Source organism: Filobasidium floriforme (assembly GCF_021052385.1).
Source record: "Filobasidium floriforme strain CBS 6241 chromosome Unknown HD553scaffold_12, whole genome shotgun sequence".
Classification (NCBI taxonomy): Eukaryota; Fungi; Basidiomycota; class Tremellomycetes; order Filobasidiales; family Filobasidiaceae; genus Filobasidium; species Filobasidium floriforme.
This window is the reverse complement of record NW_025763633.1, coordinates 76,268-104,108: the sequence shown is the minus strand read 5'-3', so window position 1 is coordinate 104,108 and position 27,841 is coordinate 76,268. Positions and strand designations below refer to the sequence as shown.

Sequence of the window (27,841 nt, the reverse complement as noted above, 5' to 3'; positions counted from 1 at the left end):
CCAAGATTATAAACAGCCTTGACCGATGTAGCAGGCTTAAGGGCCTGAACGGGCCCTGCGGTGGCTAAAGATCTAGAAGCCATGCAAGCGTTCTTGGCGTTGTTCAAGCTTTGGAACGGTGTCAGGTATAAGTTAGGTGGAAAATCCGGCCCCATTCTGCTTCCGGTTCTGGTCCCGGCCAGCTCCCGTTCACATTTGATCGAGCGAATCATCCATCTCATCCTCGTCCTCATCATCAATCATCGATCATCGTGGGTCTCCAATTCCTCCTTCATACGGGAGATGATGTGGACGACCATGACGACAGTCGGGACACCTGGGAGACAGCACCTTCGCCACCTGATGCTCAGAACTCAGAACACCCCGCCACCGCCCTTCCGTTTGTCACCATGCCTACGCTCTCCTCGAACATCCCCTCCCTTGCTGAGCAAGAAGCGTGGCACTGTCAAATCGTTGGCGACAGCGAACTCTACGGGCTTGTCGAGATAGGAAGACAGAACGAGAGAACTTTGCGTGCCGGAATGAAGAGACACATCGAACAATTCCTCTCCCGATGCAGTCAACTCGATCCATCCATCCGAATCAAGGTCGACCAAGAGGTCGACCTGAGGTCGCATTTTTTGAAAACCAACTACAAGGACACTCCAAGTTTCAAGGCATATCGCAACTATCTGAATCCCACGATCTCCAGTCATCTCTTTCCGCTTCCTCCGGTATCGGTCGGTTCCGGCTCGGCGACGACCTTCTATACTGCTCCACTTGCGGCGACTTCCGCAGCTCAAGTCTCCTCCACTCCGTCGCGGTCTTCAGGTGCTTGCCTAGTCGATCTGACCATGTACGGTTCGCAGCACACCGAGAGACTTCCTCAGATCAAGAGCATCAATGGGACCATTGAGCTCAAGAATCTCAAGGAAGACGCCGTAGAGGGAACCCCTCTCGAGACGCCTCCTTTCAGTCCGGGGTCGACTGCATCGGCAATGCATAAGCCCGCAACGAAAGAACTATCCGGAAAGCTGCAGAGCTACGTCAAGGAAGGCGCAGCGCAGACGATTTGGTACGGAGCCCTAGAGCAGGAGATGATGGTGGACGGAGAGGACAGCCCGTTGCCCACGGTTATCATAGCGTACCAGGTGAACCAGTACTTTCTCAGGATCTTGCTGCTTGGCGAGTCGATCTTGGTGGAATCGGACGTCGCACATGTCGAGACAACCGTACATGTCGAGACGTGGTTGGAAGACTTCAAGGATGGGCGGAAGTTCCCACATCACCTCTCGACTTTGCAAGGTGCAAAGGCACTGTCTGACTTCTTGCTGGTCTCGCGCGAATTGATCCTACAGGTACGTCCCGCGCTCGAAAACAGGGGGGGGGGGGTCTAGCAAATCGCTCACCGCGCAAACCTCACTGTACAGAGCATGTCAAATCAAGATGCCGTCCCTGACGCCGTCAATGCAACGACGGGCACGACGAATCTCTTTCATGCATTCACCCACATCGAAAGGACACCAGAAGCCGTCCTCGAAGCCGGCCTTGGCCATGCGACCGGAATCAGGGCCGAACGCACAGCCAAGCTACAAACAGAGTCAGATCAGCCTTCGGAATCTTCTCGCAACAGGACTAGTACTGGCGGTACTGATGGAGGTCCAAGTGGTAGCGGAGGGGGCGGGAAAAGTATGCAGGGCGGCCTCCTACAGGGCGGCCTGCTTGGTCAAGGTCACCGAGGGGGGGATGCGGGCTCGGGAGTGGGTTCGACGGGGTTTTCGGGGGCTCCATTCAAGTCGTGCGCCGGATCTGGAGGGACCGGTCAGGAGTGGTTGCCCCCTTCTCCCGCCGGTTCAATGGATAGGATGCTCGGAGGCGATACGCAAAAGTTCCAACATGGACACCAGCGGCTACCACTTTCGCCGCCCCCATCGCCACCCCTCTCGCCGGCCCCGTCACCAATCTACCCTTCTGATGATGATGAACTTGGCTCTGCTACAAGCGCAGCCGAGTATTACCACACGAAGCCGCTCAAGGTACAATTGCAGACCCTGCGATCGCGCGGTGTCCGCTGCCTTCCGATTCACGAGTTTGAGCGATTGTTACAACAAATGTGAGCTTGCCGCCGCGTGAAATTTCGATCTCAATCACGACGCTGAGTGGCCTGTGACTCTGACGACGCTTTGTAGCTTGCCTTCTGTCGGGACCGGACCCGGACGACCTATGTGACTCGACATGAGTCGCTGTTACGGACGACCAAGAGGACGAGAGCGCCGATGAAAGAAAGCCAGAAGATCATCGTCATACATCAGTTGGACGACAAAGCATTAGACGACGACCCCGGAGGGATGAGAGGAATTTTCCTTCTTCACTCCCGAATGATTATCACGAGCCCTTAATGCGACCCGAGTACATGAACATCAGAATTCCTTTTGTATAGAGAACATACGAGCGAGCTCTGGCCTTTCGCTTATTGCAGAAAAGCCGATCTCTAATACATTTCCAAGCTCTATGAAACACGATTGCGGTTCGGAAAAATCGTCGGATGAGCTTCGCCCGTCACTAACGAGGGAAAGAGTGGGACGACTCACCATCCCATCGTGGATCTCATAATCCCTCAGCGTGATATGATCCTTGTACGTCGTGTACCTACAATCCCCACCCCCAACGATATCAAGTCAGTATCGTACCAGGTATCGTACGGTTGGTTTCGACTCCGAGGTCGATCAAAGGTCGAGGCATGTGAATGGAAGAAGGGTGGGAATGCAGGTGACGTACCACTTTTTCAACTGGATCTTGCTCGCGATCGTACCCGTCTGCGCCGCGATAAGCTTCTTCAGATCGCCCACCGTGTCCGAGGGGAGACATTTCACGCGGACTGTGTTCTCGACGCATAGAAAAGCAAAGAGAAAGGGAGATGGAAGTAAGGCAAAATCAGCTTTATAGCTAGTGTGGTGTGGACGAAGAAGGAAAGGGAAAGAAGAGAAAAGAAGAGGGATATAAAGAGGGAGAGAGAGAGAGAGGGGACTTGTTCTTGCCTTTACGTCCGAGACGATCGTTAGCAATGATCTCGATCATAGGCCCATAAGCCACCCTGCAGATTCCCGGCAAACCAACAAGGTATCGATATCAGTTTCGGTACGAGAGCCTCGCACCCCGATGTAAGTCTCGATCCCCGTGTATAACTCACGGAGGGGCCGCAGCAACAGGTCTCGCCGGAGGTTCATTCCTCGTCTCCACCCTCCTCAACTCCCCCCCACCACGATAAGCAGAATTGCCAGTCCCTTCGTCCCGTTCGTCTCGGGTAGACACTCTTCGAAGAGGTTCTCCGCCTGTATATTCTCCTGATCTTGGTTCGTCGAATTTACGATCGACACCTCGTTTTTGAAGAGAATCTCGATCACGATCATCTTCCCTCTTCGAACCATTTCCATTTCCATTTCCATAACCTCGGCTCGGGGCCTCCCTCCGTCGATCCCGATCCCGATCCTGGTAATCGTCCTCCCTCCTCCTCGAAGAAGAATAAGAAGAGGCAGAACCCCGATCCCGTCCATATTCTCCTCGACTACCTCCATACCGTCCCGGTACATCCTCCCCAGCCCCAGCCCCTGACCCGGCCCCAGCCCCAGCGGCCAACCCTCGTCGTTTATCGTCCAGTCTGTCCAGAGGGTCTCTTCTGCTGCTGAACGAGCCTACTGCACCCGCTCCTCCACCTCCACCACCTCCGGAGTAAGAAGAGGAGGAGTAGGAAGACTTTTTGTAAAAGGATAGTTCTTTGGGCCGACGTGGTTGAGCGGGTCGGCGGTCTGGCGAGGCTGAACGGCGGTTGGGGTCCATGTTGATGGGCTCGTTCGGATCAAATAGGATATGGTCGTTTAGGGAACTGCGTCAAATGGCTCTGCACCCTGTGGGTTTGATTAGGATGATGTGGGGGATTGTCAGTGCCAGTTGTTCGAAGACGAGCGATAATCCGACGTGATGTCCGTACTTCTTTTCAACGCTGTAAATCGATCGATTTGCTTTGAAGACTCCGGTCCACCTGGAAGTAGGATTTATACTCTTGCTGGGATACTTTGTAGCTTGATGACGTTACAGCTTGGGGTTGTAATCGATACGTAGGAGATAAAGAGGAAGAATAGAGGTACAAGTCAAGTTGGGATCCGGGGTCGGGCGAGGTCCGGACCTAGCGACCTAGGCCTAAGCCAGAAGACGCAACCAACGTCATTCCACCCGTTTCTACCATCGTCGACAACGACTGTTAAAGAGCGTCTACACCATTCATGCGAATAGCAACAGACTAGATACAGATATCGCAATAGAGTCTTTCCAAAAAAGCGACCGAAATTACGACACGTTTGGGCCATTGGAGGAGGGTTTATCTAGAGCTGTTCCTTCACCTAGAAAAGAGGTAAGCTCGTCGTGCTCATTGTACGCACCGTCTGAGGGTGTTGCTGACATATTCGATTCACCTGGTTCTGCTTCAAGCTTGATCACTTCGAAGGTCTTTCTTCAAGAAACGAGCGACACCGTACCCTTTGAAGCTGGACCGAAAGGGCGTACACGCAACGATCAAAGGCATAATTAATCAACGAACAGCTATTGCTCGTGTGCACTACCATCTGGGCTAGGCAAAACTACTGTCATTACCAACACCTAGACACTAGAATTCGCAAACAAGAGTGTAAAGGCAGGAGGATGGACGCCCCACCCCCAAGGAAACCCGGTATCAAGCTAAAGATCCCAGCGGGTAACGTCCGTAAGTCATCCCCTTGACCTTTTCGCTATCCTTTCCTCGTCCTTCTCCTTTTGCCGAAAGGGCTCTAGGCTCCCTTTCTCTCTCTCATACAACTCTGGTTCGGACAGCTGACGAAGTGAAAACATGTCCCTTTTTCTGTATTCCTTTGGGTTGATCGAACGGACCGTGCGGTATGATAGCGAGCAGCTATAACGCTTACCCTGGACAACCTCAAGACGAAGATGCAGGAGGGTGGAGTTTACGACCTCCTCCTATACCTCCCCGACCTGGTCAGAACCCCAGTACTTCGTCTTTATCTACCACGGACAGATCAGTGGCCCCTTCTACTCCATCCGCATCCTGCTCCTCATCGGCTTACCCAGCAGTGATGGCGACCCCCCCTCCCCGCCGCCCGATCCTCAACGCAAACTCGTCCAACGCATCATCGACGAGCGTACCCAAACTCTCACTCGTCACTTCCCGTTCTTCCCCTGCCCCACCCCTTTCACTGAACACCTCCTCGACATCAGCATCAACAACAGCATCAGGGTCGGCACTCAGGGCCGAGGCAGGGGCGGGAGCAACAGCGACCCCGGGCAAGAAACCCGGTCTGAGCCTGAGTCTGAGCATCCCCACGCCCGGTTCAAAACCAGGTTCTGCGGGTCCTAGTCATCCTTCCCCTGTATACGACGAATTCGGAGGGGTACAGACCGCTTATCACGGAGGTCTTCGGACGCCTACTACCACTCGCGCTCGGAATGGGGATGGTGGGTACGATACCACAGCGACGGGGCAGACGACTATCGGTCAGAGGACCGGTAATGAGTCTAGTTATGGTTATGGTTATGGGGAAGAAGATGAAGGGCAGAAGACGATCAAGGGGATGACGGCGGATCTGAAGAACGCGCTGAGTTTGATGAGGATCACGCCTACCCCTACTCCTGGAGGGTCGGCTAGAGGCAGTTTGGACGGTGGAGACGGTACCATAGACGGAGGGCAGGAAGGGTACGCAGGGTCTGAGGGGGGCAGCAGCGGAGTTGGAACTGGACCCGGGCTGGGGAGGAGTACGAGCCGCGGGTCCGCATCTGCGGGGAATGCGGGACTCGTCAAGGCGGGTAGGGACGCTGTCGAGGACGAGCTGGATCCGAGAAACTACGAGACCTTGATGAGACTCGGAGAGGGGGCAGGTGGAGCCGTTGAAAAGGTCAAAGATAAGAGGACGGGCAAGATCTTGGCCATGAAGGTAAGAGTCTCTGCTCGTGTGACTCGTTTCGGAAATCAGGCGTGCTGACTATATTACGTGTGGCAGGTTATTACGACCTCGCCCAATCCGGCCATCCACAAACAACTCTTGAGAGAGCTTCAATTCCTCAACGAATGTCAATCCCCTTACGTCGTCGAGCACTACGGCTCTTTCCTGACCAGCTCGGATACGTGTATCGGGATCCTGATGGAATTCTGCGAAGCCGGCTCGCTCGACACGCTCGTCCGTAAGATCACCCGCAGAGGGGGGCGGACGAGCGAAAAGGTCCTGGGCAAGATTGCCGAGGCCGTCTTGGGCGGGCTAGACTACTTGCACGAGAGGAGGATCATCCATCGGGATATCAAGCCGAGCAACATTCTGGTCACCAAGGCGGGGCAGGTCAAGTTGTGCGATTTCGGCGTGAGCGGAGAGTTGGTGGACAGTTTTGCCGGGACGTTTACGGGAACGTCATTTTATATGGCTGTGAGTGGGCTCTGTTGCAGTGTACGGATGGTCAACCTCGTCATCGTATTGATCGTTGCATTCGCGCTCCACAGCCCGAACGTATTCAGGGTCTCTCTTACTCGATCAAGTCGGACATCTGGTCGCTCGGTTTGACCTTGCACGAGGTCGCGCACAACCGGTTCCCCTTTCCTCCCGAGGGCGAGCCGCCGCTAGGTGGACCGATCGAGTTGTTGAATTTCATCGTCGCCCAGCCTGTGCCCCGGTTGATCGATTCGCCCGAGCAAAAGATCGTGTGGACCGACGGAGCGCAGGACTTTTTGGCTCAATGGTGGGTCTCTGTCGGGTATAATGCAACCGCGATTGAGGCTGACCTTTCTGTACCCCTTTATCAGCCTTATCCGATCGGCCAACGAGAGACCATACCCTCGAGATCTGCTGAAACACCCCTGGATCCTCGAGAGCTCGAAACGAAACGTCAACCTGGCCAAGTGGGTCACGGCGATCCACGGGTGGTGATCCTCTCGCCCCTTCTTGCACGATACCCTACCACGATTCCCGAACGCACCTGCATACATACATGATAGACGACGAACACTTAATTTATGACGATCGCGATACCGATACAACTATACTTAGATATACATGTCAACTTTGCCAACATTTTTCATCATAGAGACAAGTCGTTTTTTCCCTTGATCGCAAACAAACAGTGCCTACCAGTGATCTCTCTTTCTACTCAGCCATATCTTTCTCTTTCTGTCAATCTCCTTAGGACTTTGTTACATGTGGATCAGTTTGTGATTCTTGTGTTTCAGAAGATGTTTCGCCTGAAACCTCATTGATATAGGTTCATGGTGATAGGCAATCTCGGATGAGATTTCCTAATGTAAGTCAGGGATTGAAGGAGATATTTGAAGTTGATTGACCTCATACAATTCCAGCCCTTGTTGTTGTGGAGTACACAATCGAGAAATGGTGTAGTTTCCATGTTCTTGAATCCATACTCCTGCAGCAGTCGCACCTTCTGCCTTTGCTGAGACGCCTAATGCAAGACCGCAATCAGCAAGATGTCAACTGCATCAGCCACAATTGCGAGTATGTCTAGTCGAATCTATGACCGTGGATGCCCTTCTCGGTTCACAAACGTCGGGGTCATTCCTCTGTAGGTTGATGGGTGGCACCTACAGATGCCGTTAAGTTCAGTGACAATGCGGTACAGCGCCATGATCACCCGGCATCACTCTAAGCTATGTCCAAGCAGGCTCTTATCCCGATGTGACGTGCTAGGGCTAGCGGGCGTGGAGCCCAGGTGAGGCTGTCGTCGAAGGAAATTGTGCTACGGCGTAGGGCAAAGATGTAGTCGTACACAATCATGAAACACCTGGGCGTGACAACGGCTGTCCGAAGAGTATCCTTTAAAAAAATCATCATGAAGCATTGGTGGAGAGTTGTTCGCTCATGGTCATATGAGTTGTAGACAGAGGAATTGCAAGCGAGTTGAGTAGCTGCGGAACACACATCGAGGGGAATCTTTTTCAGATAAGACCGGTCTAAGCTTGATACAAGGGAGGCTCGATAGAATCGCAGCCATTGTCACCCTGCTCTCGATCCTGCTGGCGAGTTTCCGGGCCCGCTTGAGTCCGGCCACGAGCATAGATCTTCGGGACGATTGCGGACCTGGCTTGATCCTCACGATCGTGCTGCCACCATCTGAAAATGCCGGGTCCAACGCTTTTCAAGGCTGTACCTTGAACGCCCTTTACGTTGTGCCAAACCGTACCGCGCACCACTCTCTTTTTCTCAAGACTGATGTTCCATTTCGCCTCTGGTCCCCATCGCGAATCGGCAAGCGCAAAGGGTTCAGGCCCCGCTGGTCTGGTCCCTTGTGCGATTGCCTGTTGCCGAGCTAATCCCGTCGAGCCATTAATACAATGCGGTTTTACAGCACACGTATGCGAATTACATACCTTTTTCTCTGCCCCAGTCCCGCTTGACAAGTTCAACATCAAACTGGAAGATTGCGGTTGACTTCTTGCGGACGAACAGTATAGTTCTCTGGGTAAATTTGCATTCGACAGTGATGCTCAACCGCAAGCCTTCGACATCTGGCTCTAGGTTCAGATGGTCCTTGAACTGAATACCGGACCAGTGATTCCAGGCAGGTCTTCCTGGAATTTGGAGAGGATTGAATCGAGTAACCTTTTCTATGTGATTGTCAACCAGATTTTCGACCTGATCTACCGAATACGCCTGAGGTTGAGTTCGGGTACCCGTCACGACCTCGACAAGCTCTCTGCAGAGAATATGGCGGCATCTTCAGTATGCTTTGGTCATCAACTTGACAGATGAGTGACAGCCGTCTCAACTTACTGTTCCCATGTTTGGGTATAGAATCGACCAGGTCCCTCAAGTCGTACTGCGTAGACCATCGAGTCCAGCTGTGTCTTGCCAGTGACACACGCGGTCTTGATCTGCGTGTCAATCGCGAAAGCTCTACGTTCTACGTCTGTGCGCCCGGTATCGGAGACATCCAGAATCACTTGGAGCTCGAGGGGAGTTGAGTATTTATAGTCCCTGGAAAATTCTCTATGGTCCGATCCGTCGTCGTATGTATAATGACCACGGATGACTTCCTTCTCACCACCCCAAAAGCCATACTTGAAGGTCTTCCCCATAGCATAGCTGAAGCGAGCTCGCGTCTTGGTCGGTGGTTTCGGTGCTACAGACATCATCAGGTTGTTCTATAACTTGAAGGGAACGATCCGGATTTGGGAGGACGAAAGATAAAGTCGTGTCAAAATTGGATGAATGCGATCAGACCGAATCGGACGGAAAGGTTTGGCCAGCTGATTAGACTTATATTTGCCACCGAAAGTCGACGCACACGCGCTCATGTGATCGGATGCCGACACTTCGTATCTTCAGACTCTACGCTACCTCGGTTGTCGGCGTTACTATATACTCTGGTACATGCATGTCCACCAGGATTCGCCAGCTCGGGTCATCATCTGAGGCGGACTATGATCTACACTCGCTGATTGTCGAATCCTATTGTTCTCCCGCACGTCTATTGTTCTCCAAGAACAATAGACCGCATGGAACAATAAAGCACATCCACTCTTCGCACCTTTCCTTTTGTTCTCGCTTAGCAATCTGCGACTCGCTTAGCAATCTGCGACCACTGTCGCAAGTTGCGACCACAACCGCAAGTTGCGACCGCAAACCGCAACTTGCGACCGCAAACCGCAGACCGCAAACCGCAAACCGCAGCACCTTGCCACCTACCAGAATAATATATATAGCAGACCATTCTGGTCTGATTTCATGATCCCCTCTTGTATATTTTATCCTCATGCAAACTATACAGCGTTGATCAACTCGATATCCAACAGATTAAGAGTCGGCTGCTCTACCAACGGAGCTCAACGGGCCATCACCTTAGTTTACATCAACCAACCCTCTTCAACATCGACTTAGTTTCATCATGGCCGACAGTCTCGACCTCGACACTCTCAAGGTTACCAAGCGTACCTACCTTGAGGGTCCCGACAACTACGCGGAATGGTCCCGCTCGATTCAAAACACTTTGATCGATAAGGATCTTGACGACATTGTTGATGGAACTATTCCTCGACCTAATACCCTACCTATCTCTACCTTGGCTGCCACCGCCGGCACGGACAACGCTCCAACTACTACCACTACTACGGTCACTACTCCAGCTACAGCCGAGGAACTTGCAAAATGGATCAAGAAAGACAAGAAGGCCTTTGGAATCATCGACGGAAGCCTCAGTCAGCTTGTTCATCACAACCTCCCGTCTCACCTCTCAACCTGGCACGCTCTGGTCCAAAGGGACTCCGCTCACACCGATGAGTACAGAGCGACGCTTCCTTCTGCTTCTGAAAGATTACTTAAACATCTTCAGGAAACCTACTCGGCCGCAAGGGGATCCAGGCGGGCTGAACTTCTTGCGATCATCTGGCGATCCCAACTCGCGGAAGGAGAAGATCCGACTGTCCATACCGGAAAACTCAAGTCGGCCTACTCCGCTATCACCGTCTCTGGCCGATCCCGGATGGACGACAAGGACTTTGCCTTTGCCATCCTCATGTCGCTTCCTTCTTCCTACGAAACCCTCGTTCAGACCTATTATCTCAAGGAGGACTTTCACTCACAGGACGTCATCGACGCCGTCCGAGCTGAGTACAGGAGGAGGATTGTTCAGGAAGAAGGAATTGAGACTACGGCTCTCATTGCTGCCCGTCAACAAGCACGGAACAACAACAACAACAACAACATCGGCGGCACCGGAAACAAGAAGAAGTTCATTCCTCGATCTCCCTTTGACGAGAATGCCTTCTGCGAGTTCCATCAGAAGAATGGACACTCAACAGCAAACTGTTTCACCAAGCCCGCCAACTTCAGTACCGGCAACAACGCCAACAGGTACACAAACAACAGTGCCAACATCGCCGCACTCGTAAGCAACAGGAGTCAACATCATGGCATCAACGCCGGCTCTGCTTTCATGGCAAGCATCACCATCGATCACAATGCCCTTCTGGCCCACTCGTCTGCACTCGACATTGTCGTAGACTCTGGAGCTACTCATCACATGGTCCATGACAGGAACCTACTCACTGGAATCAAACAACTACCGATCCAGGCAAACATCACCATAGGCAACGGCGCCAACATCACCGCCAGAGAATGCGGTCAACTCAAACTACCTAACATCACACTACACGATGTTCTTCACGTACCCGAACTGGGACGGAACCTTCTGAGTGTTGGTGCCACACAGAGCACCGACGGACACTCTTGGACCTTTGCAAAAGACAAAGCGATCCTCAACACTACTGAAGATGGACCCAGCAAACCGGTCATCACAGCAACACGACAAGATGGTTTGTTTGTCCTCGATCCGGCAAGCACTCCTATTCGACACAAGGCCGCACTCATCACGGCCACCAATAACGTCACAGAGGACAACATCCTTTACCACTGGCATTGCAGACTTGGCCATCTCAATGTTCGCCCGGTGGTTCAGCTCGGCAAAGAAGGAAGACTTGACAAGACTGTGGATTGGGCCAAAGCCGGGAAAGACATCTACGGTTTCCAATGCTCAGCCTGCATCCAAGGCAAAGGATCTCGTCTTCCCGCTCCTGCTTCCAACATCCGAGCCAGCAAACCGCTCCAGTCTATCCACGTCAATCTCTGGGGACCAGCTCGAACCCCTTCAATTGGAGGATCCCTTTACTTCCTTACCTGTTACGACGATCACACTCGGAAGGTCAACCTCAGCTTTCTCAAGAAGAAGTCTGAGACTCGGCAGGCATTGATCGACTATATCAACTTAGTTGAGAATCAATTGGACTGCACGGTCAAAACCATCCGATCGGATCAAGGAGGAGAATTCGAGTCGCATGCTCTTCGCGACCACCTCAAAGCAAAGGGGATCGAGCATCACTTCGTTCCAACTGCCGCTCATGCTCAGAACGGTAGAGTTGAAAGGGCACACCTTACCATCCTCAATCAGGTAAGGACGCTCCTGATTGATAGCGGACTAGACGACAAGTTCTGGGCCGAAGCGGCAAACTACGCCATCTACACCAGGAACCGGGCTCCCACAGGATCCGACAAACATATCCCGGAGGATCTCTGGAGGCAACGTGAAGTCAACTCCCGGCACCTTCAACCCTTTGGCTGTCAGCTCTGGTTCCGTGACCACAACAACACCAACAAACTTCACCCTTGCTACAAAGAAGGGCAACTACTCTCTTACGTCGAGGGGACCGACAACTACAGGATTTGGGATCTACACACCGAAAAGGTCACCATCTCTCGTGATGTGGTCTTTGGCAAACAGCCAAAGATTTCCACCAACACCAAATCACTGGAAACCAAAGTCCAATCCACTCAGGTAGACATCGACATAGTCCCTGAACCAACATCAGACTCAGACTCTGAAACCGAAGAGGATCAATCGGCTGAAGACAATACCGATACTCTCGACTTACCTGATCAACCTGGTGATGACACGACCATCCCAAGTGATCAGGCTACACAGGCCACACAGGCCAAACACAAGCCATCCGGCATTTGGAGCAAAGGATGGGACGTAGCACCGGTACCGACACCGGAAAACTGTTATAGCCATCCGCGGTGCGACTATCACGTACATCCGAACGGGTGTTCCGCCAGCAACTCCGGCGGAGCAGGTACTTATATGATACAATAGGTAATGTCTAACTACTACGATCACTATTGTAATATGTAATTCATCTGCTATCACACTCATTTATCTACCTACTACTCTACGCAAGTCCCGGAGAACACACAGGTTGCTGGCAACCTAACAAAAACCCAGTCTTACCCGATGGCTCCCGACGAATCCGCAAACCACCTGCCAAATTTGGATACTCAGCAAACCTCGCTACCGCCGTCATCTGTGGCCATGCACTCATCTCCACGGCCATCCCTCAGACATTTCAGGAAGCCCACCGATCTCCAGAATGGGACAAATGGCAGGAGGCTATAAAAGCTGAACTCGACAAGATGGATCAGTACAAGGTCTGGTCTGTCATCGATAGGCAAGAAGCTACATCGAAACCTCTTCGAGCCAAATGGGTCTTCACCCGGAAGATCGACGGAGAGACCGGGAAGCCATCCGCCTACAAGGCTCGATGGGTAGCAAAAGGATTTCTGCAGAAGGAAGGAGTTGACTACAATGAACTCTACGCGGGAGTCGCTCACAAGGACACCATCCGAGTCTTCCTCGCTTTGGTCAACTACCTCGACATGGACTGCGACCAGGTCGACATCAAGGCCGCCTTCCTCAACGGAGAACTAGAGGAACTCGTCCATCTTGAACCTCCCAAGGGCAGCAATATCCCTGCCAACAAGGTTCTCCAACTTCAGAAATCACTTTACGGTCTCAAACAATCACCTCGCTGCTTCAACCAGGCTCTTGACAAGTTCCTTCGATCTCTCGGTCTCATTCCTTCTCCGGCCGACTCCTGTCTCTACATCCGATCAACCAAGGATACCCTTCTCATTCTCTCCGTCCATGTTGATGATCAACTCATTGCCTGCAACAATCGCCAGGAACTGGACAACTTCAAGACCAAACTCAACGACCGATTTGAGTGCTCCGACGGAGAAGCGGTCTCTTACTTTCTCGGGTTCAACGTCTTCCGAGACAGGCCCAACCGGAAACTCTACATCTCTCAAGAACACTACGTACAGGCAGTCCTGGAAAGGTTTGGCATGCTCGACTCCAAACCGGCAAAGACTCCCCTTCCTTCCGGCTTCCGATCTCTTCCCGCTACCGATGCTGAACATCAGGAAGCTGCTCATGAAGAATATCCCGCAATGGTCGGATCAATCATGTATGCGGCCACCATCACTAGACCCGACATCGCTCATGCTGCCGGAGTCTTAGCTCGGACCGTCAGCAAGTGGAACAAGCAACATGTCCATGCTGCTCGACACCTACTCCGATACCTCCAAGGTACCATCGAACTCTGCCTCACCTATGACACCGCCTCTGGCCAAAGGATCATCCTGGGTTATGCCGATGCCGACTGGGGTGGATGCTTGGACACTCGCCGATCTACTACTGGATACCTCTTCCGTGCTTTTGGAGGACCAGTAGCCTGGAAATCTCGACGACAACCAACCACAGCTCTCTCTACTGCCGAAGCTGAATACATGGCTTCCGCTGATGCCACCCGACAGGCCGTCTGGCTCCGCACTCTTCTTGAATCTCTCGGCCACCCGGTCTCTGGTCCCCTCGCCATTCTCAACGACAACAATGCTGCCATTCAACTATCCAAGAATCCTGTTGCTCATGATCGCACCAAACACATCGACATGAGACACCACTATCTTAGAGAGAAGGTACTCGACAACACCGTTGAGCTCTCCCATGTTCCAACTCAGGACAACCTTGCCGATGCTCTCACCAAAGGTCTCGCCCATCACCAATTCCAACACCTTGTCACCGGGATGGGTCTCAACGGAAAACCAACCTCTTTCGCAAAGGACGCTTGAGTGAGGGGGAGTGTCGAATCCTATTGTTCTCCCGCACGTCTATTGTTCTCCAAGAACAATAGACCGCATGGAACAATAAAGCACATCCACTCTTCGCACCTTTCCTTTTGTTCTCGCTTAGCAATCTGCGACTCGCTTAGCAATCTGCGACCACTGTCGCAAGTTGCGACCACAACCGCAAGTTGCGACCGCAAACCGCAACTTGCGACCGCAAACCGCAGACCGCAAACCGCAAAGCGCAGCACCTTGCCACCTACCAGAATAATATATATAGCAGACCATTCTGGTCTGATTTCATGATCCCCTCTTGTATATTTTATCCTCATGCAAACTATACAGCGTTGATCAACTCGATATCCAACACTGATGTCATTGCGCGCCACATCGTCGATCGACATCCAGATCGCGCCATGAAACCCTGGAAAGACTTTCCAAGCAAAATCTGACCTGAGTGCAGGCGTTCAGACCAGATGCGTTCTTGGAAGCGATACGTGAGGCTGGAGGAGTAAACGACGTCTATGCTAGTGTAGTATGAGATGTTTTCTCTGCGCAGGCTCAATGCATCGCTCACAGAATGCCGATTCGATGGCTACCAGGAGCGTTGTCCCGTGCTTGTGATCTACGGCCATTGCGGGTTTTGCACGAGCAGATTCATGTTTTGGATGGCAAATGAAGCTGGAACTCCCTTCATAACATGTTCGGAAGACAACACCCTCCCTGCCCTCGATGGTCAGGAGGTAGGGCCGGAAGGCGATAAGCGCATGAGCAGTAACTCCGCAGATCATTTCCCTCTCCTTATATAACGCAACGCATAAACGCACATCCGCTTTCTCCTCCCTCAGGTCTAAATGGATCGTTCGAAGAACACCATCCAGTTCCCACTCATCATCCCCTTCCGTTCTACCATCCGCCATCCGTTTTCCTCGGCGATTCGTTGGATGGAAGGGATCGTCCGGAGTCCGAAGGTCGGGTCGAGGGAGATGAAGCGTTCGTGGAACTGCGTGAGAGGATTCGGTTTGGGCATTAGCATGCTTGTGTGGGCGGGGTGAATCTCGTCATATAGTCTTGTGATTTTATCGCTCATGTATCGTTTGGAGTAATGATGTACAAACACCCCGCTGAACGGTGCTCCCGGTTTTCGCTCTCGCACCAACACCGGTACCATCGCATCCCATACGATCCCATCTCGGACTCCCACAACACCACCCCAGCGAAAAACAAACAACGCCCTGATCTTACGAGAACTCACCTTCCGATCACCCTCACTCTCAAACCCCCCATCGTCCCCCCTGAAAGCTCCATAGAAACTGATCCATCCAGCGGGTTTGAGCAGGGTTGTTGCGTGCCGGAAGATGGAAGAGGGGGTCACGGGGAAGGGGGCGCAGTGGAGGAGGTTGTCTGAAGGGTCGAGGGTTGGAGATGGCGGAGTGGCGGGTTGGGATGTTGTGGTTGTAGTTGTAGTAGAAGTTGCAGGTGAGGATCGGATCCCGTTGATCAGAGTCAGGTAGCAGGTGTGGTATCAGCTTATCCATCGACAACCACATCAAAACAGTCCGAATCCGAAGAACCAAAGGAACCGTTAGGGCAGGCTTACTGATGATCATCCCATCGAATCCTCCATGCTCCGCCTCTTGTGTATCTTCGCTCCCCCAACCACGGCCATACCGCCCCCGGACCCCTTCCCAATCCGCGTCGTTCAAGACGTCCAGCTGTACTGGGGGTAAGATGTTGTTCGTTTCGCTTGAGAGAGAATGGCGTATGGCTTGGAGGGGCGTGGTCGGGTTTGGGTTTGGGCTTGAGGAGGGGCTTGAAGTGGGACTGACCCATATGTCGGAGGTCGGAGAATGTCATGGGAAAGAACGCAAGATGAGAAATGGGATCAGCGAACGACCGTGAGAGCGTATCTACATCGCTGTGAACAGTACATCCCATCCGTGTGAGACTTGGAAACGTACCTCCTCTCCCTCTCACTCCCTACCCAGTCCACCCCGTCCCACTCGGTAGCGTAGGAGGCTAGGTGTTCGCCCGTCCCGCTAGCTAGTTCTAGGATCTTCGGTCTGATTTTATTTCCATGTCCTGTCTCTGGTCTTGTCGTCCAGTCCTCTTTGAATCCCAACCCCTGAGGACCCAGGCCCTGCGGATCCGATCCGTGCGGACCTGTTGCAGCCCGTTCATCTGGAACTGGAACTGTTGAAGTTAAAGACCTCTCGATGTATGGTCTTAGGGCGTCTATGATCGGTTGGGTGTTCTTCTTGGCCGATCCTATAATTTCCGTACGGGTAAGGGTGGTACCATCAGGTATCAGCAACAGCAAGTCGAAATTAGAGCCATAGGTCTAGAGGATGAGCTTGAGGGACGGTGGTAGTAGAGGCGCCTACAAGTAGAATAAGGAGTGGAGTAGGAGATGAGGACTGACCTGCTACGGAAGGGATGGACGGGTAGTCGGTGTTGTTATAGCTACGGGTGGGGTCGGTCATTTTAGTCCGTTGTTTCTTTGACGAGGTCTTGCAATGGTATACTACTCGTGTATTGTCCAGAAGGAGTAGGAAGAGGTCTGTGTAGGGGTTTGTATATACCATCGACCTCTTTCTCCCCATCGATGACGTAGTTGACGTCGACTTAGTCCGATCGATCGACGCGCTTCCCCAACTACAAAAAAGTCGTCAAAGAGGTCCTCTCTTTACAACTTCAGACTACCTTCCACTTCTTCACATCCTTCTCTACTTCTTACACCATTGATATCCTGGCATCTGGTATCATCCTCCATAGCACCAACCGGTAGCCATGCCCGATTTCACCAAAAACTCATCCTCGCATCCGTTGTTATCACGGCCGATCAACGTCTATTCGATCCCACCCGAGTTGCTGGACCTCTTGACCGTTCGGTCGGTGACGAACACCGGGGCGCTCCAGGTCATCTCTTCTGCCGAAGGTCAGGACCCCACTGCTGTTCATGAAGAGTCGGGTGAAAACTATATTAATACTAAAAAGACCGGAGAGGAGGAGGCCGTGATCGTGGAACCGGGCTCGAGCTCGAGCCTGACCTGCCAGACATGCCTATCAACGACCTTCCCGACGTTGGAAGAACAACGAGCGCATTTCAAGAGCGATTGGCATAGGTACAACGTCCGGGTGTCTATCAACCAGAAAGGAACTTTGAAGGGAAGTTTGCAGGGGAAAGGTGGGAGGGGGGTACCGAGAGGGGTGTTGACGGAGGAAGAGTTTGAGGAGGTGGATGATGGTACGTGTTTTTGAGGCTTGGGGAGTTTTTTTTGGAGGGAGTCGTGGGAGGGTTGGGAGCTGACTTTTCATCTTGATTGTCTCGTTATCATTCCATCTAATCAAATCAAAATCAAATCATCATCCTCTCATCACCGAATTCTCATCACCAACCTCTCATCGTCATCATCCTCGTCATCTCGCAAACCTGTCATTATCGAATCTCACAGGCGTATCATCCCTCTCAGGCTCAGCATCGGACACTTCCGCCTCTTCACATTCTCCGTCGACACCTGCATCTGCATCTGGAATCGGTTCGACGACGGACCGGATTACGAAGCTCGTCCGAAGGGCTCACCTTCAGCCCCTCTCCCGTTCGCAAACGCCCACGGGACAAATTGAAGGTGAAGGTGATGGTACTGCAGCGGGCGAGGCGGGGTTGGATTTGGATTCGGACGAAGAAGCTGAACAGAACGAGTATAGACGGAGGGCCGAGTTGAGGACTGCCGTGGTGTGGTACGGCGTGCGCAAGGACTCTCATCCCGATCCAGCTGCACAAGCACAAGCACAACAGCAAGGACAGAAGCAGCAACAGACGCTCGTCCCTGTTGATACGCAGCTGGGCGTACATAGAGCTCTGTTACCTCCGGGCTTGAGCGATCCGTCCACCTTCTTACCTGCGCTCCGGTCCATCCAATTACCCTACAAATCGAGTTCATCAGGGGCGGGACATGACTTCGATTTTGACCACGAGAACCCTAATACGGAACGTAAACTCACCCTCTTGATGGTTGCGGGGGGTCATTTTGCCGGGATGGTCGTCGCCCTCAAACCACTGAATTTGATCCAAGGTAAAGGGGTAAAGGCGGAGAGGCAGGATGTGAAGGGAGCAGCGGAGATTAGGGTTTTGAGGCATAAGACTTTTCATCGGTATACCAGTGAGTTTGAGGCAGGGTCCGAGGTTAAAGCAAGTGGTCGGCGTAAGGCTGACGCGAGACTTCGCCTTTGATGCATGATGATGTCTTTTCGGGTAGCACGTAAAAAGCAAGGAGGGTCTCAAGCGCTGAACGACAATGCCAAGTCCAAAGCCAACTCTGCTGGTGCGATGCTCCGTCGATACGGAGAACAGTCTTTGCAGGAAGAGATCCAGCGGCTGATGATCGAGTGGGCGGACGAGGTGAGGACGTCGGAAAAGATCTTTTTGAGGGCGAGTACGGCGGGGAAGAGGAGTTTCTGGGGGTACGAGGGGGCGATTTTGGAAAAGGGGGATGAGAGGGTGGTCACGTTTCCGTTCCCGACGAGGAGGCCGGTGAGTCCGAACGGCACCGAACATGCGCTGTCGTCGTAGTTGTGAGAGAGGTGCTTACATCGGGACATTTGTCGTTGTAGACCTTGGCGGAGCTCTTCCGGTGTTACCACGAGCTCACTCGGGTCAAGATCACCCACTTGTCGGACGAGGCCATTCTCGCGCTGGAACAAGCCTATATCGCCTCGCTTCAACCCAAGACTCGGCCGGTCCCCACGCAATCACACATTCCTCAGGTCAAGGAGAAGGAGACCAAACCCAAACTGAGCCCAGAGGAAGAGTCCTACCGTGAACGCCGGAACAGGCTGGTCGATATGGTCAGGAAAGGTCGGATGGAGCCCTTGCAGGCGTTCTGGGCGAAACATGGCGAGGCGTTTGGTGGAGTCGATGCGGTTGTCGAGGAGTGGGCAGAGGAGGGGAGCGGGATGACGTTGTTGATGATCGCCTCACAAGCGGGTCAAGAAGACGTGACCAGGTGGTTGCTCGAGGATCTTCGGGCGGACCCGACGTTGACGTTGGGTGGTGGGGGTGGTGAAGAGGTCAAAGAGGCCGACGAACAGGATCCTACCGCCGAGCCCCCGGCATCGACGACCACGCCAACCGCGAAAGGACGAGGTCGAACGGCATACGACCTGACCACCTCGAAACCCGTTCGAAACGTCTTTCGGAGACTCGCTCACGACCATCCGGAATGGCATGACTGGATCGGGGCGGCACACGTGCCTTCGGGCTTGAGCGAGGAAAAAGAACTCGAACAGGAGAAGAAAAAGGCAGACAGGCGCAAGGGGATGCGGGAAAAGGCCAAGGAGAGGGAGGCCAAGCGGCCCGTCGAGGTTGCCGCACCTGAACCCGTCGCGGCCGCGCCGATTCCGGCTAAACCCTTGACGGGACCTCAGAAGCTGGGTGGAGGACGACCTGGTGGGGATACGTCGAGCCTGGCTGGGCTCACCCCGGAGATGAGACAGAGGATCGAGCGAGAAAGACGGGCTCGAGCGGCCGAGGCCAGGTTGACGGGAAAATAGACGGATAGAGATCGGATTGCGATACGACGTATAGAAAGTCGAGTATAATGTATAGTGTTGGCAAAACTGAACGGCGTTCACTGAACGCCTACTGAACGCCGTTCTCACAGGGGTCCGAGTTCGTGAACGTGAACGTGAATGTGAACGGCTGATCGGTGAACGCCGTTCACCAAAAGTCTTGAGACGTTCTAGACGTTCAAACGTCTCATAGCAGTCACATCAGCGAACGTCTGAACGTCTCACATACATCATGACAACGATAGTTACAGAGCATAAAACGTTCGTTATACAGTACGTTATACAGTACAAAACGTCCATTATAAAGACCTCGACATTATACGACCCACGTTCACACATCAACGTCCATCTCCATCTGCTGTTCGTTCCCGTCGCCACCCATCACAACGTCCTCGTTCTCGTTCTCGTCCTCGTCGTTGTCGTCGTCGTGGTCGATCTCGATCACCGTTGCTCCGGAAGCCTCCTTGTTCGGCTTCGCAAACGACCCTCCGACAGAACGTTGAGTTCCCGTTTGCTTGGGGGGAGCGTTGAACGCCTCGATGAACGCCCTCTCCGACGCGTACCCGCCTTTCATCCAGTCACCGAGCAACATCTGCGAACGGGAGGTGGCAGGGTTGAGTCGAGTGCGACGTGTCGACATCATCAAGCCAGCCTTTGAGAAGGCCCGTTCGACCTCGACAGACGTGGCTGCAAAGGCAGACGTTCAGACGTTTAGACGTTTAGACGTTTAGACGTTCAAACGGCTTACCTGGCGTTCCGAGAACATCAATCGCCATCTGTCTCAGCCCACTCATCGACGGCTGATGAGCCCACCATGTCAACGCCTGACCGTTGAACGGTGCCACCGAGATGTCGATCTTAGGAGCGTTGACGTAGGTGTCGAACGCGTCGGCCTCCTCGTGACGTTGACTCTGTTGAGAATCAGCGGCCAACAACATGTCGAGGTCATCAGTGATCTGAACGTCGATAACGTTGAACGTTGTCAGTCTAATGAACGTTGTAACGTCTGTTCTTATATCGAGATACTCACCTCCCGCGCAACAACGTCACTCCCACTGCTCTCGATCACTCGATAGTGATCCTCCCACATCTCCCGACCCAGCCGTTTAGCCTCCTCGATCCATTCAGGCTTCCACTTCATGCGAGTCATGTAAGCGACTCGGTAGACGGGGTGAAGGACTGAACGTGTCCCAATGTTATGAACGTCAGAACGTGTAAACGGATGAACGGATGAACGGATGAACGGATGACACTCACGAAGGGCAACCCGGTAGAGAACGCTGTCGTCCGTTTTGCTGTAGTACTTGTCAAGCAGCTCTTGGCCTCGCTTGACGCCGTAAACTACAGCCTTCGTCTTGACGTTCGACCTCGCTGCGTCGAACTTGGCGGTGATGGCGTCCATGACCGGAATAACGCCAGCAATCGACGTGTTGTCGACCTTGATGTCCGTCGAGGTCGAGAACCTCTTGGTGGCAGCGTTCATCAACTGTAACACGTTCACATCAAAGGGGAAGTTTTCAGTTATTTGACGTTTTGACGTTTTGACGTTTTGACGTTTTGACGTTTTGACGTTTTGACGTTCAAACGGCTGGGTCAACTCACCTCCAACACCGGCTTCAGGTCCTTCAAGGCCTCGATCTCCCCACTCGTAATGACGTCGTCTTCGACGTTGTCCTTCTCGTCGAGGACGGTAAAGAACATCTTACTATACAACATAGCAGGTGTTAGACATCAAGTCAGTGACACATCGTTCAGACGTTTGACCGTTTGAACGAGCAAACGCATGAATGTGAGGGCTTACACAACGAGTTCGTTGTCGATACACGCCTTGACCGTCTCGAACGTCGAGTTCCATCGAGTGACGATGTCGACGGGGATGATATGGGCCCCGGGCCTGAGCTTGTTGGCCTCGACGAGCCTGTCGACACACTCTCCCCAGGTCTGTCGGAAAGTCGAACGGTATCTCAACCGTTTCGCCAGAGTTCGGACCTTGAAACGAGATGAACGTTGAACGTTTGTGTCAGCGTGGACGTTCAGACGTTCAAACGTTCGAACGCTGCCAGAGAACTCACCTTTCGCAGGGCCTCCCGCATCACGTCTTGACTCGCCCTCGTCGCAGACGCACTCTTGTCCTCCACCGTCACCACGGTCGACGCCTGAGATGCCGTCTCCTCCACGACCGGTCCTGCCGAACGAGTGCTTGCCGCGGGACCCGTTTGAGTCGGAGCAGCCGTTTGCTGAGTGAACGGCACTCGTGGCAAACGGAGTTCGTCGAGAATCGGCTGATCGACCACCCAATCAGCTTCCTCCGGCTCATCGACGTGCTCGACCTCGACATCAAGGTCGTCCCCAGGCATGAAGTCGTGAACGACTTCATCATCGTCGCTTGACCATCGAAGACCGGTAGCCCCTTCAATGACGGCCTGAAAAGTTTCAACGTTCAGACGTTTGTCAGTTGTGAACGTCGAACGGTTAAACGTCTGAACGTGCGTTTCACTCACACCAACGACCAAGTTCAAAACGTGGGCGAAACACCTCACCCGACCTCCCGCGTTCAACCGTTTGAACCCAAGGATCTCCAGCTTCTGCATCATAGCGTCGTTGTTTGACGCGTTGTCACAGATGATCGAGAGAACACGGTCCTCGATTCCCCAATCACGAAGGGACTTGGCGACCATGTTGGCGAGGAAGGTACCGGTATGCTTCGCGTTTGCCCTACGTTCGACGTTTACACGTTTAAACGTTCAACGGATCAGCATGTTACGTGCTGTGTAACCAGACAAACGGACTTACGGGATGAAGTCGATCAACAGCGACCGTGGTCGAACCTTCGCATCGGTCACCGGTGTATAGTGGGCGGTGAGGCCGATGAACTTGTTCCCCCGACGGTCGGTCCATCCGTCGGTGGCGATGTGGATCACACCGTTGTAGATTCGAAAGACCGTTTTCAGCCTTTTCGTGTTCACCGAGAACGCAGTCTCGATGTCTTGAACGACTTGACGACGGTTCGGGAGAATCTTCTCCATTGCCGGGAACGACCGAGTGAACATCTCTTCAAACTGAACGTGTACAAGACGTTCAGTAAAGAAACGTCTGAACGCATGAACGTGATATTGGAAAAACTCACCCCATCTTGCTCGACGATGCTGAACGGGTGGTTGTTCCTCGCGATCCAAACGGCTATCGCATGGCGAGTCGCAGCCGTTCTGAGCTCAGGACCAAGAGTCCCCGCCGACGTCAGGGTGGCTTGGTGGAGCCCGTCTTTATTGTTCTCCGGGTTCCGGAGACATTTACTTGGGTGTATGTTCACACCCGTACCGGATGAAGCAGCAGTCGCAAGCTTCAAACGGTACCAGACATCACAGTGGCTGAATGAAAGAACGATGAAACGAGGGAGTGGACGTTTAGACGTTTGGGCGTTTGCAAGTCCGAACGTTCAAACGGAAAGAACGGCTTACCGGCAGGTGAACTTCCACCAATGAAGATTCGGATCCTTCTTATCTTCCCGAATCTCCTTCTTTGTGGCCAACACCGGGCGGTAATAGTGCCGGTTGTTGCTGTTGGCCTTGCCCTCGTCGAAGTAGAGCCTACACCAGTCGTCGAGGTGTTGCTGGTGCTTCTCGACGGGATCCGTTTGCTCGGGAAACGGGAGGGACTTTTTAATATTTTTAGCTACAAGCAAACGTTGGAAGTGGTCAACGGGGTGCTAGTTTTGAACGGATGAACGGCTGAACGGCTTACGTGTGTCTGTCACCTTAGATTTTTTAGACTCGGACTTTAATGTCCGAGCGGGCTTCTTACCCCTCTTAGACGGGGTTTCTGTTGTGATACGCGAGGGTGGTAAGCAGCGTTCAACGTTGAACTGACAAAGCCGTTCGGAACGTACCAATAAAAACGTCGTCGACCTCGTCGGAGTCCCCTTCCGTCTCGCCAACCTCGCTGTTAAAGTCGATGGCGTCACGACTCCTCTTCTTCCCGCTTGAGCCTGGCGTTCCCTCAAAGGCGTTCCATGTAGGTCGTTCACGTGGGGAAGAACGGGGGGCCGTTCGAGAACTAGAGGCAGCCGCGTTTCCAGACATGGAACGTTCCGTACCCGTTGGAATTGTGAACTTCAAGCGAACGGGCTGATCGTTCATATATCAAACGTCGTCTATACGTTCATGGCGTGTTTGTATGCTATGTTTGATGGAGAGAACATTACTAGAACGACTAGAGAAGGTGTAGTAAGTTGTTTAGCGTTCGCAGTTCAGGTCGAGTATGCTTCTCGACGCGGAAGCAAGTTGTTGAAGATGACGTTTCTCACGCGTCGATTTGGGTAGAAATGTCAAACGTTCACTGTGGTGATGATTGAAACGTTCAGTCGCAATGGGAAACGCTCAAACGTAGTGTTATATGTAACTGGGACATGCGGTTATCATCGAAACAAGCAACTCTAGTTGACCTTGACGTTCAGGCCGTTCGTTCGCGGTTGAACGTGACTTTCCAAATTTTGAAAACGTGAACGGCCAAATGAACGGCGGAAGCAATAACGGCGTTCAAAAATGAACGCCGTTCATGCGAACGGCGTTTTGCGAGCCGTTCGTTTTTGGGCGTTCGCGCAAACGGCGTTCAGTCATGCCAACACTAATAATGTATCCATGGGTGTTTTTCTCCAACCTCGGCCGACTCGAGACAAAACACTGAGAATATGTCTTGAATAGGAGGCCGCATATAGCATTGACAGCGGTCTTTCCAGTCGAAACGGCCTCTTGGCTTGAATTTTCGTCTTTACGCTTACTCTCCGAAAAGAAATCGGTTCAGGTCCAACTCTCGACGGAACTGCAAGTATCGCGCTTTTTCGTCCGAGTTTGTTTCAGATGGTCATAAGCTCATAAGCCATACCATTGGCATCACTTCGCACCGAAAGCTCGTGGTTTATCCCAGACCAAATTTGTACATATCATCATTCTGAGGATAGCCTGCAAGAACCCAAACTTGAAAAATTGATGGTACAAGCGATGTAGATGACGATAACCAAGATTGACCAAGTTGTTTCTCATATCCATAAACAAAGCTCCTGCGAGCAGGAACCAGCGTCCTCCCTGAGCAGTTCCAAAGTGGCTTCCCCATGGATCGATGTAACTGTTTAAGGGTGTCTCAGATCAGATAGATATGACTTGTAAGATGCTGCAGTTTACTCACTACGGGTCAAACCACGGTAAGGAGAATTAATACCGCATGTATGGACCATACATCCTGCTGCGGACGATGATACCCGTGACTGCTATAGAGGCGGCAGCTGATCGCAGCGCTTACGACAGCCAAGTGAAACGGGCTTACACGGAGAAGCGTCAAAAGAAGTATATGCCTTTAAAACCCATCAAAGGATCGTCATGCTTCTCCGTGAAAGTCTTGGTTCTCAGTGAGCATCACTGGAACTCTTGCAGGCAGTTGGCACGATCGGAATTTGCGTATATATGTGCGACACATTCTAGCTGATCAAGACTCCATCCCCCATCAACTTTCATGTCTCACTTCTTCAATCCCGCCGATCCACCCTCAACAACCAGTTACGCCACATCTCATATCGATACTACTCAGGATGCCCTCAGACATTTCCGACGAGCAGAACCAGCATCGAAGCAAGTTTACCCTAGACGAGCTCGTATCTTCTGCTGCCGAACTACTTAACACCATGGTCGATCGTTCGGTCCAGACTGGAACTTTCTCTCCGAGCGAGGACGTGTCCTATGCAGAGTCTGTAAGGAGGTGGGAAGCTTTGGAGGAGTCATTGGACGAGGTTTGCGCGGGATACCGCTCAGGCGAGGAACCGCAAGAATTAGTTGATTGTTTCGACAGTGGTCAAATTGCCAAAATCATGGAAGCATACAGGACCAATAGAGACTGTGATCCTGATCCTGAGCGGGATGTAAGAATCCAGGAGGTCTTCGAATATCATGAGGCAGCCATCTCAGGAAAGGGTAATCCTTCCCGACTATCCTCCAACCAACTGGTACGACTGAACAAAGCATTTCAGGCAGCTTATCCCACTCACACTGGTCTGTCCGGAAAGGCCTACGGTGATGTGACCGCATGGATCCTCCGAAACGAGACCACCACTGCGAAGCCCAAAGCTCCCACACAAGAGCCTACGTTGGCTCCGGGAGGAGGCTCACCTGCAGCCTGACATGGATGGTACCAAGAGAAACCCGTCGAGCATAGAAGCGGCGGGATGTATGGTAGATAGACAGAGTTCTCGCAATTGTACCATCGGTTTTGACTGTAATCCTGATTATATGCGAAATACACGAGCATACGAAATTTCTTCTATATTCACCGAAACTAAGCGCCTTTCGGGTTCCCCGTTTAACTGATTATCTGTCAATCCTACTTCTAAGACTGATCATGCCTTCTTATCCCTGAACCCGCCCTTCAAACCGAAACAACTCGCATAATACGTCACCGTCGCCGGCCAATCGCTAAAGATCCCCAACACCCCAACCTTTTGCGCCAACGCGTCGACTACTTCCATCAACTGCCCGTCCGTCCGGATATAGCTGTAGAGGGTCGAATAGTAGTAATCCTCGTTTTTGGCGACGTTGGCTAGAGGGCCGGAACGTTCGAGCGACCAGGTGATCATGTCCAGCCCGGCGGCTTTGGCGTTGTTGGCGTAGGTAGAGGGGACGATGGTGTTGGTACTGTTGTCCACGGCGAGCAGGTAGGGGAAGGCAGGGGCGATGATCTTGACGCCCGACGAAGAGAGGTTGCGCATAGACTCTAGCGAAGAGACGGCAGTGTACACGTCGGGGGTTTCTACGCGCTCGTCCAGGAAGATGGCTTGTTGGCCGAATGCCGGGGCGGAGCGGATCCAGTACAAGATATCGCTGAGTTCGAACGACTGTAACCAGACCCGGGATGGGTGGATGGAGGATTCGTTGAACTCGCCCACGATCTGGTCGAGAAAGTCTTCTTGCGTGTAGTTGCCCTGGAAAGGCATCTCGACCGCGGGGAGCTTGGCCTCGCTGGTGAAACTCAGACCGAGCGAGTCGACGGTCTTGATGTATTCCCGGTGAGTAAAGACCGTACCGCACGTATCGTACAGTTCGGTCCTCCACCGAGGGGTCCCGTAGAGGCTATCCTCGACGGTCGTAGCGGAGGTATTGAACCCTTCTTGCTTCCCGCAGAGGGACTTGAACTCGGCGAGGGTGATGTCCGAGGTACAACAGGTCGCCGAGGCAGGGGCTGTCCCGTTGGCGGGGACGAACGGTTTGGTACACTTGCTCGCCAATTCGGGGTGGAGCAGGATGTTCGTCGTCGAATGCAAGTCGCACTGAGAATGCCTGCATACGAGCTCCCGGTCCGAGGTGAACGAGACGTCGCATTCGATCACCCCTGCTCCCTGTCTAGCGGCCGCGTAGACCCCTTCGATCGTGTGTTCGGGGAACTGTAAGGCGGCTCCTCGGTGGGAGATGGAGAACTGCGTCACGTCGATAGGCTTTTCGAAGCACGACTCGAGCTTTTGCTTGAGCGGCGAGTCGGTCATGTTCCTGACGAGGTAGTAAGGACGCACGCCGACCTGAACGTTCTTGACGATGGGGGTGATGTCATCGGCGTGCACGTTGTTGTTTCGGAGTTGAAGCTGAGAGGTAGTCGGAGCTGCCAACGCCAGCGGAAGGAGGAGCAAGGAGAGTGAGGCGAGCATCGTTAAAGGTTGGTTTGTGACGGGCTGGTTATAGTTCCCTATCGAGCTCGAATAGTTGCGAGTCGAGTCGTCACCCTAGATGGCGCGTTATATAAATCTCTGATACCCAACTCCG

At 52.8% G+C, this 27,841-nt stretch overlaps 10 protein-coding genes across 10 annotated transcripts; 4 read left to right on the top strand and 6 right to left on the bottom strand.

The window, feature by feature from the left end:
• The first annotated feature begins 250 nt into the window (after positions 1-250).
• On the top strand, positions 251-2,407 carry HD553DRAFT_37993 (uncharacterized protein). Its single transcript, XM_046184191.1, has 3 exons — positions 251-1,337; positions 1,410-2,092; positions 2,169-2,407. The coding sequence occupies exons 1-3, from the start codon at positions 390-392 to the stop codon at positions 2,206-2,208; spliced, it is 1,671 nt and encodes a 556-aa protein (XP_046036177.1). The 5' UTR covers positions 251-389; the 3' UTR covers positions 2,209-2,407.
• On the bottom strand, positions 2,400-2,858 carry HD553DRAFT_272543 (uncharacterized protein; the record flags this gene model as incomplete). Its single annotated transcript, XM_046177766.1, has 2 exons — positions 2,400-2,628; positions 2,758-2,858. Coding segments are annotated over 2 exons (330 nt in total), but the record flags the coding sequence as incomplete, so codon positions are not given.
• Positions 2,859-3,021: 163 nt separating this feature from the next.
• On the bottom strand, positions 3,022-3,972 carry HD553DRAFT_37989 (uncharacterized protein). The gene has a single exon (XM_046184189.1). It carries the CDS (start codon positions 3,814-3,816, stop codon positions 3,166-3,168), a length of 651 nt encoding a protein of 216 aa, XP_046036175.1. The 5' UTR covers positions 3,817-3,972; the 3' UTR covers positions 3,022-3,165.
• A 575-nt stretch (positions 3,973-4,547) lies between these two features.
• HD553DRAFT_37991 (kinase-like domain-containing protein) lies at positions 4,548-7,163 on the top strand. The gene is made up of 5 exons (XM_046184190.1): positions 4,548-4,735; positions 4,915-5,957; positions 6,024-6,440; positions 6,515-6,750; positions 6,815-7,163. The coding sequence occupies exons 1-5, from the start codon at positions 4,675-4,677 to the stop codon at positions 6,936-6,938; spliced, it is 1,881 nt and encodes a 626-aa protein (XP_046036174.1). The 5' UTR covers positions 4,548-4,674; the 3' UTR covers positions 6,939-7,163.
• Positions 7,164-7,972: 809 nt separating this feature from the next.
• On the bottom strand, positions 7,973-9,151 carry HD553DRAFT_324186 (uncharacterized protein; the record flags this gene model as incomplete). The annotated part of the gene is made up of 3 exons (XM_046181463.1): positions 7,973-8,328; positions 8,390-8,715; positions 8,793-9,151. The coding sequence occupies 3 exons, from the start codon at positions 9,149-9,151 to the stop codon at positions 7,973-7,975; spliced, it is 1,041 nt and encodes a 346-aa protein (XP_046036173.1).
• A 6,173-nt stretch (positions 9,152-15,324) lies between these two features.
• On the bottom strand, positions 15,325-16,957 carry HD553DRAFT_342414 (uncharacterized protein; the record flags this gene model as incomplete). Its single annotated transcript, XM_046182749.1, has 5 exons — positions 15,325-15,477; positions 15,730-15,878; positions 16,075-16,220; positions 16,436-16,742; positions 16,897-16,957. The coding sequence occupies 5 exons, from the start codon at positions 16,955-16,957 to the stop codon at positions 15,325-15,327; spliced, it is 816 nt and encodes a 271-aa protein (XP_046036172.1).
• HD553DRAFT_37927 (uncharacterized protein) lies at positions 16,892-20,301 on the top strand. Its single transcript, XM_046184188.1, has 4 exons — positions 16,892-17,721; positions 17,930-18,637; positions 18,734-19,008; positions 19,089-20,301. Exons 1-4 carry the CDS (start codon positions 17,265-17,267, stop codon positions 20,025-20,027), a joined length of 2,379 nt encoding a protein of 792 aa, XP_046036171.1. The 5' UTR covers positions 16,892-17,264; the 3' UTR covers positions 20,028-20,301.
• Positions 20,302-22,834: 2,533 nt separating this feature from the next.
• Positions 22,835-24,124, bottom strand: HD553DRAFT_324183 (uncharacterized protein; the record flags this gene model as incomplete). Its single annotated transcript, XM_046181462.1, has 5 exons — positions 22,835-23,104; positions 23,173-23,413; positions 23,504-23,717; positions 23,787-23,864; positions 23,932-24,124. The coding sequence occupies 5 exons, from the start codon at positions 24,122-24,124 to the stop codon at positions 22,835-22,837; spliced, it is 996 nt and encodes a 331-aa protein (XP_046036170.1).
• Positions 24,125-25,196: 1,072 nt separating this feature from the next.
• On the top strand, positions 25,197-26,211 carry HD553DRAFT_355972 (uncharacterized protein; the record flags this gene model as incomplete). The annotated part of the gene is made up of 3 exons (XM_046183839.1): positions 25,197-25,242; positions 25,315-25,446; positions 25,472-26,211. 3 exons carry the CDS (start codon positions 25,197-25,199, stop codon positions 26,209-26,211), a joined length of 918 nt encoding a protein of 305 aa, XP_046036169.1.
• A 77-nt stretch (positions 26,212-26,288) lies between these two features.
• Positions 26,289-27,745, bottom strand: HD553DRAFT_311911 (PLC-like phosphodiesterase). Its single transcript, XM_046180032.1, has one exon. The coding sequence runs from the start codon at positions 27,724-27,726 to the stop codon at positions 26,428-26,430; it is 1,299 nt and encodes a 432-aa protein (XP_046036168.1). The 5' UTR covers positions 27,727-27,745; the 3' UTR covers positions 26,289-26,427.
• Between the last annotated feature and the right edge of the window lie 96 nt (positions 27,746-27,841).